Here is a 22,372-nt window from a genome sequence, read left to right on the forward strand (position 1 = left end):
TGTCTATAATTTCAAAGATGACCGATAGAATCGCATTTGATAACCGATACCACGCCTGATTACCAGATTTAAACAATATCGATGATACCAACTTAACAAAAGTGTTTTACTATTCAGAGTACGAAACCAAGCTGTATAACAGTATTGTAGAAGTCTCAATCTAGACTAGACAGTAATTGACTTTTGGAAGTTGTTTGATGGATCAATCTTCCGTCACCATACTGTACAAATAGTTTTCGTTTTTCTAGTTTGAAAACATCTCAATTAACTCTCTAGTTATGATTTCGCAAATGTTACTAAGACGACCGGCCTGTGAGAAATTAAATTCGGCAATGGAACACGAACACCCCTGACTTCTTGTTTGATTCATTTACACTTAACAGGCACAAATGGACAAATACATATTTATAAACAAAACTTTTCTAAATAATAACTGTCAGTGAAAAGCTGAAGTAACGTGAGTAAACGTATATGCTACAAGTATTTAACGCTTGTATTTTGACATTTTGGCGTAAATGTTTTAGCGCTGCGCTGTTATACTATTTTAGGACTATTTACCCTTATTGTACGACGTTGACTTTGTAAAGCAAAATAATAAAGAGGCTGAACGGCTGAATTGTAAACGGCTAGCAATGAATTCAACCGCGGCAAAGTCGCCTTGCTTTGCGATTAATTCGTTAAACTGCTGAAAAATGTTTACAACTATTTATTCACTCATTGGAGTGTAAATTTGAATCTTACAGCACACAATTGCAATTGATATTAAGTGGGCGGTATTTACTTACGGCTATATTGACGAGAAGCGTTGCGCACGAACACTAAACGAGTGTACACCTACGCTAAAATTTCGACCACGTCCTGTAGGTAATACGACAAGTGTTGTTGCACGTGCTTTACTGATTTGGTATGTACGCTGTCAGCACCTACACCTGAATCTGTTTGCATTCCTTTGCGACATAAACAAATTCTAAAAAATCTTTTGCGGCTTTTATGACAGAAACAATGCCAATTAACTGTTATAAACTTGGGCTACTGAACAGTACGTGCTACCACAGCCGATTCAGTTAGTAGAAACTATTGTATTTCGTATTACCCTATTTATAAACCGCCCGTTACATTCATTCCACCCCTTATTATACTCACAAAAGTGAATTTAGCCGAAAGTAAATCACAGCTATCTTCCCCAATGTTAATACAGCGTTTAGTAATAACAACACGTTTTAGCCACTGAGCTTAACTTCTGTGGTCGCACCTGAAAAGCCTTTGCGCCTGTGCTTTTCGCTCTGCATATATTTGCACCGACGGCCGACGCAATAGTAGTAGCATATTAACATGCATCAGTTCATCATATGCTAACGAGCCACAATGGCTATGGCCGTTCATGTGGAACAAGCCGAGTCGCAGTTAGCTAACGTCGGCGACTGAAAAACCACCCAGGTTTAAAATACGCCTTTTAGGCGACGACGCAAGATTAACATGCAACGTAGTTTGTAATGACAGATTCCCTGGTGTTGCTGGCATTTATGTTCGCAGTCAAACCGTTATGAAATGGGTACTCCATTAAACCAGCCTTAAAGCAGGATACTGCCTTAGACAAGCTATGTTTACAATAACTGTCGTTCTAAATTGTGCTCTATGATTCTTTGCACGGACCGCGGTTTGTCAAAAAACGAGACCTTACACTTGCTTTTCTTGGATGATCACATACCAGTGGCGTCTACTTTACAACGTGCCGTAAAAACACTGCGTCATGAGGCACCACGCCGTTTGGCTAACATCGGTAATGCGGTCACAAGGCAAATAAGTTTCTCATTTGCTGTATTCTTTTCAATTTTTATGTATTATATAAAAACGTAGCCTATGTATTAGTTACCTGCTCAAACGTAACTTGCTGTGACGAACATTAAAGTTTAATTTACTAGCCAGATTATATGTAGGATATAAATAGGACTACTTCAACAGTTGTCGCCAAACCGTAGGCCGCGGCCCAAAAGTGAGCCGAACTACTATTTATTATTTCAGTTTTATCATATAGGACTAGTTGTGGGATGCGCGATAGCCTTACTGTACATCCATTGTCTTTTATTTAAAAAATAGCGTGGTTATGAGATTTTTATTAAGGCTCATTTTTGATCTTTTAAATGTTTTATGGGTTACATATGCTTTTAATTGACGTTTTGCTAATTTAAACAATTACCGTATTTTTTCGCGTTACGCGAAACTATAGGCTGACGCCTAGGCTTTTAGCTCCATATAAGGATTATCCGCGCTTGAAAACAACAGGTTTTAGGATGAACTTTGATAATGTAATTTTTATAAATGTAATTTTCTGTTTTTTTTTATATTCCTATCACCCTCAACAAAATCCTGGATCCGCCCCTGTTGTTTTAGTGGTTTCACGTAGTGGGAGCTCTTGAGCATTTGTAGCTGCGACAAATATAGTTTGCCGGCCACTGGTCTACGGCAACACGTTTTGGAGTAAAGATTAAGTTGTCAGAAATTTCTGCATAAGTCTAATTATTGCATTATTAAGGTTCAACTTAAAGCCAAAGCTAAGATACTTGTTTTTTCCGCTGTATCAATTCTAAGTTAATTTTGCTGCACAGTATATTGACTGCATTCTAAAATTTTTCTGGCCGCCAAAGATTCACGCCGTAAGTTTCTTGGCCTAAGTCCTATGTTAAAGTAGGACGATGTATACGGCAAAAACGGCCATTTTTCATTGTAAATTCCCTAAGCCGGCGATATTGCACACAAAATTACGTCACTGGCGTGTATTAACAATGTATCTTTGGCAGGAAGGCACTGCATTCAATCGGGCAAAGTAATACGTTAAAAATCATTTAGGCAACGCAAAAGCTATAAATTGTTTCAAGACAACAAACAAATTGGATCTTACAGGAGCTCTTGATTTGTTGATTTTGGGCGAGAAACTCAAAATGCCTAATCCCAAAAGGATGGAAATCGACTGTCGTTTCACTTATCTGAGTTGCCCAACCTTTTTCGCCGTGATCAAAATATTTAGCAACCAAACTAAACAGTCACCCAATTTTGGGTCGCGACCCGTAAATTGAGCAAAACTGACATATCTATACTGATTGAATTAGCTGTGTTGATTTTAATTGCTTTACATCAAACGAAATGTTTGCTTATGTAAACGTTGAAATAACGCCTCCAGATACGAATCCATACCACTGAAAAATACCAATTCACCTTTGTAAATGACGCTAAAGAATGATACAACTTGACTGCCTTTCTTCAACTGTGCAGTGTTTTAAAGTCGATACGTCGTTGGCTTTAAAGTTGCATATTATTATCGTTTCTATTTTGTTGCCCAGGAAAGGTGTGGATGGGTATTGTGCTTAAAATAATAGCAGTTCCGTCTTTTTATCGGGCATCGATTTGCCCATACAATAGCAATCAAGTAGAAATTTGCATATTGTTGTCTCACGCTTACAATCCTTGGCAGAGGTATGATGCTTAAAGTTACTGGGATAGGAAACGAACCTTTTATGAGCGTCCTTAAAGAGCCGTTTGTTTGAAAGGACATAAAATAGTTAGTTTTCTAACTAATTGTTTTTTTCTTGATGCAACTTATCAACTTCTGCAAGTAACGAAACGTCTTTTTATTACTTGTATGCAAGGAAATCGCATACATTAACAGAATACCCTATTATTTGTACTTTATATTCACGCCGTCTAGCAACACAGTGAAACGTCATTTGTATTTTACATGTTTTAGGATTTTCCAAGGCTTCATTCCGACGTCAAATGTCAGGAGAGTTTACTTATTTTGTAAAAAGAGTGGATACCTTTCCGCACCTTTTCTTATAATATTGCGAATACAAATATTAGTGGCCTTTTCAAATTATGTTTGAGTATGTAGATCTCTTTTAATTTGCCCTAAATTGCATCAAAAGTTGATTTTAAATTTCACGTTGCTCATTTTACTCTCTCATTTAACCGCGTGTTAATTGTTGTTGATGGGCTGTCGATAATTTACTTTGTACTGTATAGAAACTGAGAAGCGTTCAATTTCCGGCCTTGCTAGTCATTTGTTCCTGTCATTACGGGTTAAAAAATAAGCATGTGAATGCACATATTGTTGTTACAAAAAAGGCGCTATATGATGACAATAAGCGACGCGACTAATGTGAACAATTATTAGTATACAGGCTAACTGGTAGTTTAATCATCAGACAAGTCTACGTGCAGTTTTATCCTTAACGGCGATGGTATGCGGAGTTGCGCCGTTTCTAACTAACTTTCGCAAGTTAGAAACTTGTGTGATTCTCGAGGTAACGGTGTTTGATTATAACATTTTATACCACGATGGAATACGAGACGTGGTCAGTCATACCCGAGCAAATCCTATGTGAAATCGTGTCCTATCTGCCGGTTAACGACCGACTGAGCGCTCGGCGCGTCTGTCGCTGGTGGAACGAGTGCTTTCAAAGTCCGAGTCTCTGGACCAAGTTCGAGTTCAAGTTCGACTCAAACGCAGCCGACGAGACTAAGGCTATCTGCCAAATTGACGAGTACTGTAGCTTGCTGCGCGACGTCGAGATGTACCTGAACCCGAGTCAGGTCGTTAGTCGCGAAAAGGCGATTCACACCCTCAACGAAATAGCCTCGTCGCCGTCAAAGCGCCTCAAGAACTTCGCGTTCCACTTTACAGGCATCAATCCACCTGCTCTGGACGGTACGGGAATTCTGCGAGCGCTCAAGAGTCTTTTCTCGCAGTCGCTAGAGCGTGAGTTCGTGCTGCGTCTGCGCGTGCTCGACCTACGCCATTGCAACGTGCCTTTCGACGACGAGTTCCTTTCCGTGCTGGCCGCCAACCACCCGCACCTGCAGTCTCTCTGGCTGCGCAACCAGTGCGAGTTCGACAACGTGAGCCCCGTCGGAGTTCTCCAGCTTGTCAGCTCCTGTTTTCGCCTCGAAACACTCGAGCTCTTCTATCACAGCATCGACGACAGCGTGGTGGCTGGAATCGGCGCCACGGAAGACTGTGTCTTAAAACGGCTGTGTTTGGTGTGCAACCATCGTGATAAACACGGAAAGGCGGTGTCCGCCGGCGCCTGGGCCACTCTGGCGACTCGGGGGTGTCCACTTCAGGTCACCCTTCTCGTTGAAGACACCGCGTCCATTTCTTCCGTGGAGCGCATCCTTTGCGAGAACATCCCGCTCGTCCAGTTGGACTTGAACGTTATGTACGCGCCCGGAGGTAACCTAATGTTTAACATCGCAGACCAGTACGCCTCCTCGCTGCAGGTGTTCCGACTTAACAGCGGCGTTTTTGAAGGCAAAACCCTTCAAAGCGTCGAGTTCGAAGACGGCCTGAAGCACCTGACCAACGTATGTGGCCAACTGCGGGAACTTATATGCGCTTTTCCCGTGCGCGGATCTGTGGCTGAATTGATAGCCGGAACGCACGGAAATTTGCGCTATGACTTGAGGGTCGTAGCGTCGGATCGTATCGAAACTATCTCGAACATGACTTGAAGCATTTCTCTTTAGTTAAATATTAAAAATTATGATGGATGTTTGGAAAATGTTTTCCTTAGGCGAGCATCTTACTGTCGTGTTGAATTTGCTTATCCACTGGACGGTCAATTACAGAAAGGAGAGAATAAACTGTGGCGACCTGGCTACTTAAATGTATTTTTGAACTATATTCCCAACGACTTAACTTCGAAAAAATTAACTGACTTATCACAATCTGATTAGTATTTTATTGGCTTCGTGAAATAGTTTTTGTGGACTCCAGACATAAGACCTAAATAAGAACAACATCAACGTCGGAATAAAACACACTTCGGAAGACCAAAATACGACTAACGAATTGGCTTTATTATAATGTTGTTCCTAATACTAATGATGTAGATTGTTTGCTTTGGATATTATTGCTTTTTAGGTATTAGTTTTGTGTATTTCCGTTATTCTCTATACCGTTTTTTGTTGTGGGGTAAAACAGAAGGCACGAATGCAAATTCCGAAAGACATGTCAATACATAACCATGTTTTTTAGAATTTGAAACATTGGTTCTGATAGAGTCTCTAAGTTTTTCAGTGTGTTTATCAAACTCGCACGAATTTGTTCAGTGCTCTGTTTGTTTGAATGCGACAAACCGAAAAAAACAATTCAACAAAAACAAGTCGACAGCATCACCGATTTTTAATTAAAATATATTGAAGGCGAAATTAATGACTGAGGGGAGACAAAAAGACTGCAAATTTCCGGCAAACGCAATATGATATTGCGAAGCATTTAACAGCTTCCAATTCAAATAAAATACTCACTTTTATAAGAGCATTTAAAGCCATGTACGATATAGCACGGGTTAGCTTGAGTTTTTATAAACTCCTACAAAGGTATTTAATACGAAAGAGTTCCATTTTCCAAATTGGAAATTTAACAATGATAAATTCAAGCGTTGAAATGGGTTTTTCAATTTAGGTAACTGGAAATTCAAAGGAATTTTTCAACACAAAGAATGGAATGTGTTACAATATGGCCTTAAATTCCATTAGGAGTAACGCCCCTAAAAAGTTGTAAAATAAAGTATTGATTAGGAAACACTGGTCGAAGTAAGTTTCTTTCTTTCTTTCTATCTCAACATTATAGGTAGTATGTAAAAAGCGGGGCTTTGACGAATCTTTTTGACAACAAAGTGGTTCTTAACCATTTTTTGTATGTTTTTCCCGTTTAACAAAGATGAATAGCAGATTTATCCCCAATATATAAAATGGTGCTCATTAAAAAACGTAAGTAAAAAATTACACCAGTTGTATTGAATGTGGTGAATGCCCTTGCTTTTTGGCAACGATTTGTTCAATGTCTGGTAAAGTGGTAGATAATGCACAACGAAAATGAGTCCCGTCAACCAATGTGGATATTTTGATTGATTTACCCTCCAAAAGGAGGAAATTTACCCAGGTTAAGAAAGGCTGCTATACAGACATAAAGGTCCATACAACTTTAAAATAGAGCTGTAGATCTCTATTTTTTACTACAAGTAAATATTATCTTTCTAGTAAAATTCCGATGGTGACTTCTGTCTATGAGTTTTTAAATTTTAATGGATAAAAGAGCTACAGGTAAAGCTTCAAACCAGCCTGCACAACATGCTTTCCGCACAACCTTATAATGTGGCTCTCACTGTAAAACAATTTTTCGGTTGTAAATTCGAATTGAACAAAATTCGGCCTGACCGATGTGTGGCAAATTGTTAACTTGTCGATATGTCCTAATCTACTAATCGCATTTTATGAACTACACCTCACATAGGTTACATCAGTGGACAAAACCTGCTTGATTTAGGTTTCTCACCAAATAATAAATAAGCTGCGGCAACCTTACTAGTATCTTCAGTGGTGCTTTATTATAATAAGAAGTGGTTATATATAGTCACAATAAAATGAAAACAACCTACTACACAATGCGAGAAATAGAATCATTTGTTGCACGTAAATCGTACACAAACAAATGTGTCAAGAGAATAAAATATCCGTTTTGCCGCCTTTTACCATTTTGTGTTCAAGCACACAGACCGATGTATAGCCGGTAAAGAACTATACGCGCAGTACCGGCGATGTTATTTAAATACAACTGCAATAACCGCGCTAATGTGTGAACTCTTCTTAAACTTTGCGTGCTTAAATACTCTTGACGAAGTCAGCTTTGGTCAAAATGACCATCAAATGATTACCAGGTAGGTTTGTTGTACAATGTCCGCGTAAGTTTTCTGATGCTGAATCAAATATGTGAAGGACACAACCTGGGTGGTAGCAGTATAGTTGTTCGACTAGCGCAGTGTTTCTCGAACTGCGCGACGCGCCACACAATGATTTTGTTTTCTATCTCAACTAAATAGCAGTATGCCTTCAGGTATTTCTGTCCAATGATAGATATGTGGGGGTATGGGTCCGATTAATGAGTCTTCATTTATATAATTGCCAAGATGAATCGACCACACTCCTACAAGATTTGAGATGGCCTGTCTTCGTGAGGCCATTCAGGTCCAATTCTTCCTTTAGTTCAGATACATGAACAGTCAATTTTGCTGTCTTAGTATTTTCTCCCTGCACTAGGCAGTACTGGGTGATACTGACTGATACTGGTTGATACTAGTTGATACTGATTTTTATTCGATTGTGCGACTATACTTATAGGCGAAAAGATTTCTAAAATGCACAGGAAATATTGACGTAGATATTCTTACGATTTTCAATAATAAATCACGTGACAACAAGGCGTGGTCTAAACCTTTTTCTCTCGACTCTTATAGACGGAAATAATATTTTTGTCCAAATATGGCTTGAACAAAAGCGCTTCGCTCTACATTGCGACGTAACTGGCGTTCGATTCTAAAATAATGGATTGTTGACAATAAGGCGAATTTCAAAACAAAGCGCTCACATTAAACGGATATACGTAACATCACATACAGCTCTGACGCATAAAAATTGGTGTAACAAGGCATTCGTTGCAAACTCTAGCAAGAGATATCGGCAATCGAATTTAAAGAAAAACTTTCATGACGCAACATTAAGGCGATAAAACAAAGAATTAATTTGATGTGCTGACGTGTTGCGACAGATACGTTGGAATTCATTTTTTCAAGAAAACTGCACAAATTGATGTTGATTTTGTGGTACCATATTGATAGGAATGAATGAATACAAATAAGTAAACTGCGTCACAAGCTCGATACGTCGCAAGTCCACCAAACTTTTTTTAAGGCGTCGCAAGAAAAAGGGTTTCAGAACCACTGGACTAGCGTGATATAAGCAAACACGTAATCCCGGGACAAAACGGCGTCCAACATAAGAAACTCACAACATATATTTTTGCAAACTCTCTGTCTAAGTTTTGCGTGGTTAAACATACAGTTTAATCGTTCTTACTTGCATTATCGCTGGGTGATTTAGTTCAGTAGCTGTGATGTCACATTAAGCGAAATTTATACAACGTACAACAGCTCTGTATAATACTGGAAAATGTTTTGTTTTAATTTATTTCACTCAAATCGTACAGCTCACATCAATTTCAACAAGAAACTTACGGATAACGCAAAAACTATAATCCTTCCGATTTAAAAATGCCTAGGCACTGATATGCTTTAGAACTGGCCCCGCAGTGTGTATAGTGACTCTATATACGGTTCTAAATACTGGGTTACAATGTTAGTATGCGACCCGCGAAATATAAGTTATCATGTTGTGTAGCTTGTAACATTTCAAGCTGTAGACAAGCCTGTTTTCAACACTTCAACATTTTACACGTGGCCGCCAAACTTATTATTTTGAATCAGCTAACTAGCTTTCAAGGGTGTAAAAAATACAACAATACACAGATCGATTTAATCCAACACAGATCGATTAAGTCCGTCAATTAAATTGTATTATTTAGCAACATTTCGAGGAAGTTTCACTATTTTGGGTGATGTCCACTGTGTCATTCGCTTCTTCACAACCTTGACCCATATGTTGGTTCATTCGGTGCTGTTGAAAAAGGGTATACGTATTTGTTATCAATGTAATTAAAATTGGGTGTTAACTAACGCCATTACAATATCTGCAACATTTCGAACAACTGGGTTTGTTTTAAACTTTTAAAGTACCCTATTAAATAAACCAAATGCGTCACTGAAAGTACATACCTTGTCTACCATGGCTGTTACAAGTTCTCGAAAGGCCGAATCTACGTTCTTGCCCGTTTTGGCGCTTGTTTCTGCAAACAGCATGCCGTAATCTTTAGCCACCTGCCGCAAAAAATTGCTTGTGATTAGTTTAATTTCAGTTTTGCATTTCCAACGTGCGCAATCGGTTGACCTGCAACAAATTGGCATCAACCAAGTTTCGACGAACATTTCCATTTCAGTGTATCCGTTAGTAAGCGTTACAGCAGTGCTCTTTAACTTTTTTCTATGGGGCACCCTGAAAGATGGTGTAACAAAATCAGGCAACCTATACTTTGAAGGTAAACCTATCCGAATAGCGAAATGGCAGTATGACAGTCATCTTAAAAAGATTGCTCTGGTTGCAAAAAATTGTAAATGCGATAAACAATGCGGTCATGCCAATGTATTACAGAATTTAGCAATTAAATGTTGATGGAAAAATCATTTTTCAAACTCTTCGATATTTTTTATACGACTTTGACACATCTAGGCTAAATTCTAAAAGTCGTTTGTTGGTTAATAGAAAATTTTGGCTAAAACGACTATTAAAATAATAGGTTTTGGCAAATTTGCTATGCCCCCTTGTGTACCACTTCGTAATTGTGTACCGCACCCCATGTTTAGTTTGGTGCAGCCTAGGGTGCATAGTGCATACGGGTTGTAGAGCACTGAGTAACAGAATTTTCGTAGACAGATCTTCTTTAAAACTTATTGTTTAAATACACCTAAAATAAACAGGAATACAACATGCTATGAGTGGTGCACATGTAATACATTTTACACACGAAGCTACTTGCCTACCTGCTCAGCTTTATCCTTAGGTACTTGCCTCATTGTATTTTTGTCGCACTTATTGCCGATTAACATTGACACTGACGATTCCCTGGTTACCTGAACACAAAACAATAGCAGTTTGTAATTTCCGATGTTCGATAACATCCGTATCGGAGCTAACCGATACCAAATTGTTTCAAGGAATTCGGCAATGGTATGCTGCAACTGAGCGCTTTCAACTCTGTAATGTAACTGCTTTTTGGAAATATCATATTAACAACAAACAACTGAGTTGTTCTGCGCTTAAAAGTTTGACCTATACGGAATACATTACGATTTCATCTGTTTTGTTCAATTGACCTTGGTATGACCTGACGTCATTTGGTATCGAATTGAATCAGCGGTATGTTTTGACTAACATATCTACATAGGGTATTGGTATTAATATACAAAATACAATATCGGGCATTGCAATTCCTAAGCTATAAACTGTCATAAAATCCAGAGGAAAACTAAACTTTTTTTCCTAATTAACCCACGTTATTAAGGGCGTTTTTCTTTTTTCTTACCCGCCTGAATTGTCGCACCCACTTCTTCACATTTTGAAACGAAACATCGCTAGTGATGTCATAGACCACAAGCACTCCTTTGGCACCTCTTAAATACACGGTTGTGGTTGCCTGGTATCTGTCCTGTCCGGCTGTATCCCTATTAGAAATGCACATTATATTAGTTGTATATAAATAAACCGTTGAGCTGTTCGTTTTTGGATTTTTAAATCCTAATTAGTTCTATATTTCCGTTTACCGTATGTGTGTTATGCTGCATGTTAAATCATTGTACAGCATTTCTCACCGTTGTTTATGATTAGGGTGTCCTTATAAACCAGTGTTATAGTAAGTAACTGTGCATTTAGTGAACTGTTTCAGATTGACTAGACTAACTCTTACTTGACTTTGACGTTCAGTTTTTCTTCAAATTACATAGCTGGGACTTAAGTCACTTCGAATTGACTTACAACTGTTATTTACAAACAATCAACTTTTAAGTGAAAAAAAGTAAATTGTTTTATTTTTTATTTTTAGTGTCTTACCATATTTGGACTGCGATAGATTTGTTTCGAACAGTCAGTTTTTTCAATCTAAAATCGACTCCTGTCAAATAAAAAACACCGATATCATTAACGCACTAACGATCGAGAACGCTTAATGTTTTCTGAGTGGTAAAACGGAAAACGATTAACACGTGAAAGGTAAGGTGAATGTTCGACTCTGGGCCAAAAATCCCTATTTACATTACCTTTATAGCTTTGCATATATGCTATTGTCCGCCAAACAATGTTTTCTGAAAGTATTCCGAAACATTACCCACACATGATAATCCTTTTATGGACTTTCGTTTTTGCAAAGGATACGGCTCATGGAGCAAAAATGAAGTCTTATATAATCTGAATGTTGCCAAAGTCCTTAAAATAAAGTCTATCAATAAACCTGCAACCAAATTCGAATCAATGTTGGTAGATTTGTGATACTCACTGTAATATAATCCTTATTATAAAAAGCTGTGTAAAATTCTAACTATACAAAGAATGTGTAAAATTAAAATATCTTACAATTGATTTTACGCCAGCTTATCCTGTAAAGGATAAAGCTGTCCATTTCCACTAATGTAATTTTAGAACGCATATGGTTGCCATAAAAATTGTGCTATACGGTAAAGTTTTGTTGACGGTGTTGCTTACCAGACTGGCACTACGCTGCAAATACAAAATTGACAACATCTTACCTATGGTGGCGACGTAGTTGGGCGAAAACTCATTGTCTGTTATTCTTCTTACTATTGACGTTTTTCCAACACTGACGTCGCCAATTATTATTAACTTGAAATGATAGTCTGCTTGTAGATGCGCCATATGCTTTTCCTGCAAATCTTTGAACAACTATTCTATTTTCAGCAGCATAACTGAATTATAAAAAGCAAAATTCACGTTACACTTATCGGCCATCGGTTTCAATTCGATATTATCGAACAACTAGCGGTATATAGTTTTACTGTTAGGTAGGCCTATAGTTGGAGCACATTAAGTTCTTTCATTGCAATTTGGTACTCAACTGTTATTAAACTAAAGTGAGATGGGATCAAAACAGTTTGAAAGCCACTAGGTAGGGTAACGGACTTTCAGAAAACTACTAATCTTCTTTATGGCAATTTGTAGCATACTAATATAATTAATATCAGCATAAATACGCAATCTTTGAAGAATGAAAAATAGCCCACCATAAACTTCTTGGGGTTGTAACGATTAACTGAACGCTGGACTGCATTTTACAGAGCAAAATTCCACAATACATTCCTGGTCACAGTAATCACCTTAATAGTGCGTTCTCATAGTGCCCCGCTTTGTAGACACAGTTTACGACTGTTTAAATTTCTCAACATTGTTGCGCTGTGGCCTAAATCGTTTCGTTTTATCACACAGTCTATTATACAGTAAAAGTAAATTGGTAAAGTTTACGGCCCCAAAGTTGTGAATGATAAAACATGCAGCTGTAAAATCAGTAAACGGGTGTTTGCACCTCTGTTTGTTGTTGCCAATAGGATTTTAAGCTGAAACTAAATATACTATTTAGCTACAATTCTATATGCATGGGTACATGTGGAAAAAAATTCTTACCGAAACGTTCAAATGTTTTCTTAGCGGAATGGATGGACCAAGCTACGTAAAAGCATGACATAGTATAACTATTAGTATTTAGTAACATTTTTAGAGCTTCAGATTCTGTGGCCCACCGGGTATAAATATTTTACGTAAGTGTTATTTCGCACAGTGTCGGCTTGTTCACCAATGGCCCGCGAGCGGCATGCGGTCCCTCAGGACAATTGAATTTCCAAAACCTTTTAAAATAAAAATAATTTTTTTTTGGGCAAGTGCTTATAAATAGGTTAGCACAGGGTGGTACAAACCCAGGCCCGCGGGCCACATGTGGCCCTCGACACCATTGTTCGTGGCCCGCGAAGCACTGTTGAATTATTGCAAAGCGTAAAGTTGAGGGTTTATTCAAAGAAAGCTAACCAACGAACAGTAAGCATACTGCAATTGTTTGGTTATGATTACATTTTTCCGGTTATACCATGTAAAAAACAGTTCCCTATCGCTCACCAAATTCGGATCCAGGGTGTGGCAAGAACACTTAATTTTTGGTAGGTGTTGGACCGGTTTGAGAGAAGCCGCAGTGCGTCCTATATGGAACTTTCTAAAGTGATGTTTTGCGAACTTATAAGTTATATTTGCGTTTAAAAGTAAATGTACGATACAATATATCGCGCAACTCGAAAGTATTGTTTTACAGGCTTTCACTGTGACTTTAGGCTAAACGCCCTGACCCTTTCCAAGATGCAATTTAAACCAAATCGAAGTGATTAATAAACCCTTTTAGCGCCAAACTATAACGTCTTTGTAATTTAGCGATTGTGAAGTATGCAACATCTCTCTTAAAATTTGAGTAAGATACGCACACGGTTTATGGCTTACGCGAATATTTTAACGCTTATAAAAAAATTTTTGTTAAATACGAAAATTTTTCGCGCTTCGCGCGCACCTTTTCCCCATTCTCATAACATTCGATTTCAATTGCGCACAACTTTGACGATGCAAGCAAGTTTATTGAGCTTAAGTGTCTTTCAAAGTTACTTTGCGACGCCATTTTTAAACTTTTTGTGCCCCGGCCAAACGGAAATCGTTGATCCGCTCCTGGCACACATGTAGCCTACTTTATGCGGCCCGCAAAGAATATGCAACAAATATTGTGGCCCGCGATGCAGTCAACCTTGGACCACCCTGGGTTAGCACATTTTGTACAAATCACGCTGTGTCAGTTTGAGGTTTGTACAGCTAGGGTGAACTTTAAACAAACCACACTATAGTCGCATTAGAGACTATTGCCATGTGCTTAATAGCTTATTGCCAATTAACTGCCAACAAATGAAGTCTATCCTAAACTTGCCCGGTTCGCCAGTTTAGAATTGGAAATATCGTTCAAAACCAGATGTGTAAAACTTGGTCTTCGGGCCACATGTCGCTCTTTCCGCACACACACACACATATTCGACCCGCATAATATGTCCATATTTTGGCGGCCGCGGCACATATCACGTTTTGATGTTTTTTTCAGTGGATGGATTTTCTGCTTTTGTGAATAGTAAGACTTGAATTCCCCTGTCTTATCCCATTTTGATAAAATCGTTTTAGCCAAAAAAGCATCGTGGGTCTCATCGTATCCTCAAAAGTAAAGGATTTGGCAGCCCAAACGATATAAAGGCGTTTTTAGCTTAGCGCGATTCAACATCTTGGCAAAGTAGTTTTATTATCGAAAGTATATTTATGACGTCATGTTTATGTTAAACTTTCTACCGTCGCGTTTTGACGTACTTTTTCCATCCATGAGAAAACTAATGATATTAAGCCATTTTCCTATTGCCTTGATTGTTGTTCAGTAAAAAACCTGAGTGGAGAGTATTTTTGCTAAATTGTCCAGCAAGCTAAGAAAGGTTCATACCAAATGCTCTAATAATTAAAATAAACTTTCAGACATATGATGGTTTGAAATGAATTGTATGCATTAAACAACAGCGTATGAAGATATAGAAATAAATTACTGCAATTCGTACAAAAAAAAAGTGTGACCCAAATCTACACATTTTCACTTGTAACATATCTGGTATAAGTGCGCACAATGCAACTTTACAAAACTTTCAAAATATATGTACAGTGAAAACAGTTGTAATACTGACAAAAACAATACCAAAGAAAAAAATTTTTTTTACATAGATGTGGAAAGTAACCAGATCCCCACATATCTATGGAAACGTTGTGCTAACAAGTTTTCATCACATAAAATATCATTATACAAGGATTGTCAATAGGTAAAATCACAAACATTTACATACATCGCAAACTAAATTATTAATAAGTACATTCAACTATTAAAAGTTCAACGGTTCACAACAACAATTAAATAAAAAAATATTTTGCCATTCAAATCAACAGCAACATGCGGCGTTTCTGCTTTGAACTTAATTGAGCTACAGTGACAGGTCTAAACATTTATAATAAAAACTAGGTTTACAATGAATCTTTAATAAAATTGTGCTTCACTTATCAGTCCGTTGGAGTTGCATAAAGTGTGCAAGCAACCAGCTGCCTCAATGATTTAATATTTTCTACAGTGTCTTGTTTGAGAGCACAGTGGCAATGCAGCTCTGTGAGATTGCGACATTTTCTCACCAGTTCGAGCAGTGCAGTTTCCAGTCCGGGGTGTGCTTTCGCCCTCAGGTCAAGACTGGTGTTGAAACTAATGTAGGTTAGTGTACAGGAAAAAGTGGCGGCTACGTGGGTCAGTTCATCTGTGAGCCAGCCGTACACTTTTAAAGACAGCCTGGTCAAAGGTATGCCAGGGGAGAGGATTGGTATGATGAGGTGGTGGGGCATTGTTTGGTGAAAATGAATCTCCACCTTGACATCTGGATTTGACTCGGTCAATTTCTGCCATGTTTCTTCCTGAATAATTTCTTTATACTTGTCACAGCGATTGCACATGAGGGAAAGGTCTTTTAATTTAGCAGCACGCTTGCAGCAAAGTTCTTCGACTACTTCCTTGTCGAGGTAATGATAAAACACATGCAGTTCTTCTAGCAGAGGGCAGCTTGTGACCAGTTTCTTAATGCTGCTTGGGGTCACGTTGTCGACCAGGCAGGAATTCTGCAGACGGACACACTTCAAGGCTTTATGTTGCTTTGCTAAAGAAAGAATCAGTTCATTGTCAAATGCAATGTCACAGTGATTCAAATCCACGTATGTTAATTGCAACAGGACTTCATCGTCTTCCCGTCTTGAAAAGAGCAGTTTTAGCTTGTCCAATATGTCTTGACCGCGGAAGCATAAAGGATTGTGACCTGTGAAATTAAAAGTAAATTTCTGCAGTCTTTTTTTTTTGACGAGCGACAGCTCATCCACAACTTGCAACGCTCTGTCCCTGCTGATCTTTTGTGACTGGTTAATGTAGATCTCCACATCTCGCAAAGCGTTGCAGTATTTCTCAATGCAAGTTATCGCCTGACCTTCATTGTCAATTTCAGTGTCAAATTTAAACAGAAATTTACTCCACAGCTTGGGATTGTGAAAGCACTCTGACCAGTACTTGCAAACCAAGCTGGCATTCAGTCGGTCGTTAACAGGCAAACATTGAAAAATATCAACCAAAATATGCTCAGGAATGCTTGACCAGGTTAAATATTCCATGAATTTGTAGCGATTACACTAAAAGAAACAAAATAAAATCAAATGATTTATTTTGTAGAAGTAATTAATTAATTAAATGGTTTGAAGAAAGGGGTATAATGTTTACATGTTTTCTAAAACATCATACACTTATTTATTAATAAAAGAATAAAAAAATAATACAAATTTTATAGATTTCCCAATTTTTTTTACCTAAATATTTTCTTTGCACTACAACTTATCTGTTACATGCCTAAACCACAGTTAATATTAGCCTTCTCCGCAACAATATTGGCTGTCATACTTGGCTTGAAGTCAATCTGCTATCAAGCCGAAGCGTTTGCTAAAACTACAAGAAGACCTTATATGGAAAGCTAGTGTACATTTCGTCGAAACAAACAAACACTAAATGCGTAACCAACCAAGCATGACTGCAGTGATTCCCCTCTTTCGAAGCTATTACGTAATTAAACAAAATTTTCTTTATTTTTTCCGGGTTTATGCGCGTTTTTTGTTCACGGAATCAAGTTTTGCTTGTGATGTTCGTCTTTTCAATTTCATGCTGTTTTACATTTTTAAAACATACCAAAAAAGTGTGTTCTCCCCTCATAAGAAACCTAAAAATTGTTCCTATATTAGTGAAATAACTGTAGGCCTACACTACAGTAAAATATTTCGTAGCGTTATATTTTTATTTTTCACCTGTCGAATAGCGACAAAAGCAGTTAAATCTACACGTTTAAAGTCATTTAATTAGAGCAATTATTTTGTTCTAGCTTTGAGTGAGTCTTCTTCATTGTGTCCTCAAAAGTGTTGCAAACAATTAGTTGAGTCTCTGACGTTCGTCAAACTTCAATTTTGACTTACTTATTGACATTTCAAGTGTTATAGTTGCTTCAATTTGACAAGTGTGTTGTGGTGTACCGCGTTTTGCACTTCGCATAACTAAAACCAGGGCTGCGGAGTCGGTTAAAAACAACCGGAGTCCGACTCCCGAGTCCTATTCCGGCCAAAAAAATACACCCGATTCTGACTCCCGGGTCCGACTCCGGCAAAATGTGAGATTTTGTCGAGTTCCGAGTCTAGGTCTGACGCTACAGCCTGTATTTTACCCATTTACGCAACTAAGTTAAGGTGGATTTTCTGCAAACCACTCATAATGGTGTCATAATTGATCCATCCGCAATACATGGTTTAAAAATATTTCACCATTTGCACTTTTGCAACTTAAATTTTGCCGCCTTAATAGTTTAAAAATTTGATACTGCGCATGCGCACGTCGGACTCGGGTAGTTTTACGCGGTCTTACTCGAGTCCGACTCCGGCGAAACAAACCGACTCCGTCGAGTCCCGATTCCGACTCCGCAGTCCTGTCTAAAACTGTGTTTAGTTGTTACACAAAAATGTACCATTAAGGAGAGTCTCAAGACACGCAGTCCAGGTTAGAAATTAAGTTCTCCGCTGGGGATTTTTATCTATCGCCCAAAACGCAAAACCCTACACCGCATCCTAGTTGCGGACACATATAAAATGTGGATGGCATTCGGAATGTGGCTCCCCTTGCATCAAGATAAAAGGCCGCAACAGGCGCAACAGGGCAGTTTACCGCATCGGAAATTACAAAAAATGTCTTGCCAATAACATCTGTGACTTTGCCATACGAGGCCACTAGCTGCCCCTAAAAGCTATTTCAGAGGGGACTCATTTTTTAAACAAATCTCTCTTCGACTTGAAAGTAAGGGTAGCAGCGTAGTGCTGCATCATTTGGTAATACTGCCTTTTATAATTCATAGTATAACTGCAAGCAGGTTTTCACACGTGGCATTTTAGTAAAACAATATTTTCAGAATTTTAGTTACACCATCGATTTATCACACAAAGTCACACAACATAATTATAAAACACGATATAAAAAAGTATGATTCACTTATGAGCAAAAATGAATATATTACCATCGAAAAGAATTTTCCTCAAAGAGGTTTTGATTCTTTTTTCATTAAATATTCGTCTTTGCAAAGCGAAAAACACATTTACAAAGCTTGCAAGGGAAACTTTTCAGCCACATTATTGAAAAGACTCTGGAAAGCCCTTGGTTCCTGTGCTCCAGCAAAGGCAGGGAGACCATTGGCCACAAAATACGGCACACCTGAAAAAGAGGCAAATATGGATTTTTGTGTGAACGATCTATTTATGTTTTATGTGCGCAAATTTATTGTAACCTTACTTTACATTTTGTTGGCATCTCGCAAAGCAAGACACATACACTTAGTTTGTAAGGTGTTAATTTTTAGTGGATGTTAGTTAAATCTTAACAAATAGTGTAAATAGTCCATTGGCGTTTTATTCCACTGATATATTTTATTGCAATTCAGCTCCGATATACTATGCCAGCTAATCTTAAACTTCTATGTGATTTACTGAAGTAAGTGACTAATTATGGTACTAGATTTCAGTTTTATAAGATGAAGCTAAACAAATGCTTATAATGCAATAAACTAATTCTATAAATAAATCAAATTAAAAGGTTATTGAAGATTGCCATCCCAAAATTTGCAAAGAGAATGAAAAAGCATGTGTTGTGGTATATTAAAGATGTTACTAACGTTTTAACATAAAGTTTGCATGTCACATAGAAGTGCCAAATAGGTCAAAATTGTGTGCAAATACTGTTACTGTTAGGTGTTAAGATGGCAGTTTATGGAATGCATAAAATAAAGCAACTCTCTGGTCAAGTAAAAAACATACTTCATTGTGAAGAAAGCAATAGATACATCATATCTATATTAAAACAATTAATCTTTACCACTTGTTGCTATTCTTGATGCCTGAGCAGCTTTCTGCCTGATCTTGTGCTGGTTTGCTTCGGCACTGACATAGCTTTTCACTTCCTCTTTGTCCATTCCAAGGCCAGCGGCCAGATCCGAAACACACTCTACATCTGGATATCCTCCATCAGTGAAATAGCTTTTGAATAATGCTTCCTGAAGCTAAATTGAAAAAATCACAGTGGGGTGTTAATAGATTGTTATAAATTATTCACCTTTGTCAGAAAACAAAACAATTTTTATTTTAAAACAAACATATTTTTAAAATACACTAAATTACTCACAAATTAACTGAAATATTTTATATGCCTTTAATTAAAGTAAACCAGTAGTCGGCAATATGCATTATGATATGCCCTACAGTGCATCACAGAAGGTTGTGAAGCAAGGAAGACCAGAGAAGGTGTTTTGGCCTATGCAAGAGACGGCGTTTTTTTCCGAAGAGAGTAGACAGAAGCATATAAGCAGACACAAAAAGAAGGCAATTGATACAACACAGCAGGAATATGATCTCCGCTGTTGTAAACGGACCTACAGACTCACTGAAAGCTTACCTGGTTTTGCAAACTTCCACTTGGGTCTTTTTGCAAAGCAAGCTCCAGTGCACAATGTGCCACTACAGTGTTGGGGTACTTTGGTGTCTTGTAAGTGAAATCAATGCCAACTGACTTTCCAATTGTAACCAGCCGATCTCTGCAGAAGAAACGGCCAAAACATAATTTTTTCACTAAAATGTACACTTTTTTGCAGATGTCATTTAAACTTAATACATGTATGATAAAAAATTAAGATAAGTTGTTCTTTACCAAGACAATATTAGAAAACTACAATGATACTATAAAATTAAATCTTTTCACTATAATATAGTATCCGTGTTTTTGACATTTAACTTTAAAATCCAATAAATTTACTGATAGTAACAGTTCAATTTAAACATTTTTACACCAATGTCATTAATTTTATAGATGATAACTTGACTTTCTATTTGTTGGCATCGTTTTGAGTTTTACTATATTTTGCAAATAACTTAGGAAGTTTAATTTGGTTTCAAAATTGTCTTTTGTTGTTTACTTACCCAGTGCCACTTGGGTTGTTTCTCGGAGGCTTGAGAACTCCCTCTGGTGGCATATCGGGTCGCAAAAGATAAGGCTCCCATGTCACCTGGTATAAATAACACATTCCATTACAGTAAGTTATATATTTTAAGTGCTACAGAACATGAGCAGCCACTGTCAATTACTTTAAATCAGATTTCAGCAATCAAAGTTATTTCCTAACATAAACAATCAAAACAGTGCACAACACAAAAAATTTGCCAAATCCTGAACGTTTTATAATAATAGGGGAAAAATAATCACTTATAAGTCAGAAATAATCAAGTGTGCAATTTATTAAATGTGATGAGGCCACAAATTGCAATTAAAATTCTAGCAGGTGAGTCACAGTCAAATTGAAAGAAGTATACACGATTGTAATTAAAAAAAAATCAGATTTAATATTTACAGGTTTGGTCTATCCAAAACGCTCACAAATGACTTATTTTTTACAATGCCTTACCTTAAAGTTGTACTGATCTTTACAGGCAGACATGGCGGTTTCCAGGTTCCTTTTGCCGACCCAACACCAGGGTCACATGATATCAGAAATCACCTTGATGTGAATATTTTTTAGAGCAGCCATTTTTAACCTGTAACTATTGAAAGAGTTGAATAAATTTTATTGCTAAAAGCTATACTAATAATCTCATAACCCCGTTTTAACATATAATAGTATTAGTTTTTAATGCGATTATAAGCTAATCATTCGACAAAATTAAAAGTAACAAAAATATCAATTAAAGCCTGTGTAAGTTTTTATTTTTATGCATCTAACTATTTTTAGCCCACTCTTGATACATTTTAGTGAATCCGAAATCAAACAGCAAACAATATATTCTTGACAAAGAATAGTAAACGTACGCAACAGTAGTGGTTTTATACCTAGTGTGAAGAATTTTCCAGCGTTAAATTATAGTGTCCTATCATTGTTTATAAACAACTTATAATGATGACTCGGCATTTCTGATAAGGCTATTTTGGGTGCTTTCCCTTTTGTGGTAGCTAAAATTCTGAAATTGTAATCAGCACTAAAAAGATTTCAACGATTGTGAAATCCTAATAAACTGCATATTGCTTTCCCTGTGTTCTCTTACTACACTATGTGTGAATAATCCTAAAGTTATGATTAAAATGTTTTGCGGTTAATTTTAACAGGTTTACAGATGTTAATGAGACGTTGTATTATTTCAAAAAAGTACTGTTTTGACGGTTGTAAATAATTTCAATGATGTCGTGTAAAACAATTTCACGATCTCGTTTAAAATGATCATTCCTTATTGGTAAAAGTTAAAGGAACCGCAAAGTATTTAATCTGAAAAATAGATTTGATTTGTTGTTTTTGTGTCTGTTTTTGTAACTTTTGCTTTAGCTCGTTTTTAAAATTTTTGCCTGCATCTACCAAGGAAATGTAAAACATCGTCAAACTAAAACGTAACAATTCTATTTTCGTTTAACTTGCCGGCAAAAAAAATGTCCTCTTTTTGGGTGCTGAAAATATGGTAGCCCTAATATTGGCATCAGGCTTTACCATAGCCTAGTCCTGATTTTTAGGGTTTTGTCCCGGAGTTCCGGTTTGTCAACCAAAGTGTTTCGTTTTTAAATCAGCCAAATTTTTCTTGTTTATTACACCGATATTAGCTTTTGTAATTAATCTGATTTCCCAACTTGACGAAGAGTAATACCTCATGGCCGTTTACCTGTTTTTGTTTTCTT

The 22,372-nt window shown here is 37.3% G+C and overlaps 4 protein-coding genes across 4 annotated transcripts; 1 reads left to right on the plus strand and 3 right to left on the minus strand.

The window, feature by feature from the left end:
* Positions 1-4,332: 4,332 nt before the first annotated feature.
* LOC146162477 (F-box/LRR-repeat protein 8-like) lies at positions 4,333-5,505 on the plus strand. Its single transcript, XM_083385205.1, has one exon. It carries the CDS (start codon positions 4,333-4,335, stop codon positions 5,503-5,505), a length of 1,173 nt encoding a protein of 390 aa, XP_083241331.1.
* A 3,906-nt stretch (positions 5,506-9,411) lies between these two features.
* On the minus strand, positions 9,412-12,372 carry LOC146162478 (ras-related protein Rab-8B-like). Its single transcript, XM_083385206.1, has 6 exons — positions 12,246-12,372; positions 11,554-11,614; positions 11,030-11,168; positions 10,488-10,577; positions 9,666-9,767; positions 9,412-9,507 (listed from the first exon to the last, which is right to left on the minus strand). Exons 1-6 carry the CDS (start codon positions 12,370-12,372, stop codon positions 9,412-9,414), a joined length of 615 nt encoding a protein of 204 aa, XP_083241332.1.
* A 2,771-nt stretch (positions 12,373-15,143) lies between these two features.
* LOC146162479 (F-box/LRR-repeat protein 8-like) lies at positions 15,144-16,767 on the minus strand. The gene has a single exon (XM_083385429.1). The coding sequence runs from the start codon at positions 16,756-16,758 to the stop codon at positions 15,619-15,621; it is 1,140 nt and encodes a 379-aa protein (XP_083241555.1). The 5' UTR covers positions 16,759-16,767; the 3' UTR covers positions 15,144-15,618.
* A 1,792-nt stretch (positions 16,768-18,559) lies between these two features.
* On the minus strand, positions 18,560-21,568 carry LOC146162480 (uncharacterized). Its single transcript, XM_083385488.1, has 6 exons — positions 21,542-21,568; positions 21,120-21,255; positions 20,638-20,723; positions 20,117-20,255; positions 19,541-19,724; positions 18,560-18,883 (listed from the first exon to the last, which is right to left on the minus strand). Exons 2-6 carry the CDS (start codon positions 21,240-21,242, stop codon positions 18,768-18,770), a joined length of 648 nt encoding a protein of 215 aa, XP_083241614.1. The 5' UTR covers positions 21,243-21,255; positions 21,542-21,568; the 3' UTR covers positions 18,560-18,767.
* Positions 21,569-22,372: the final 804 nt, after the last annotated feature.

The sequence above is a fragment of the Ascidiella aspersa genome, chromosome 3, assembly GCF_963924565.1.
Source record: "Ascidiella aspersa chromosome 3, kaAscAspe10.2, whole genome shotgun sequence".
Taxonomy (NCBI): domain Eukaryota; kingdom Metazoa; phylum Chordata; class Ascidiacea; order Phlebobranchia; family Ascidiidae; genus Ascidiella; species Ascidiella aspersa.

What these genes read in the sequence shown, in the direction of transcription:
- LOC146162477 (XM_083385205.1), top strand. Translation starts at nt 4,333, where the DNA reads ATGGAATACGAGACGTGGTCAGTCATACCCGAGCAAATCCTATGTGAA.
- LOC146162478 (XM_083385206.1), bottom strand. Translation starts at nt 12,372, where the DNA reads ATGGCGCATCTACAAGCAGACTATCATTTCAAGTTAATAATAATTGGC. An exon ending in GGGTGCGACAATTCAGGCGG is followed by an intron (nt 10,578 to 11,029) that starts GTAAGAAAAAAG and finishes TTTTGTGTTCAG; the next exon opens with GTAACCAGGGAATCGTCAGT. An exon ending in TAACAGCCATGGTAGACAAG is followed by an intron (nt 9,508 to 9,665) that starts GTATGTACTTTC and finishes CTTTTTCAACAG; the next exon opens with CACCGAATGAACCAACATAT.
- LOC146162479 (XM_083385429.1), bottom strand. Translation starts at nt 16,758, where the DNA reads ATGGAATATTTAACCTGGTCAAGCATTCCTGAGCATATTTTGGTTGAT.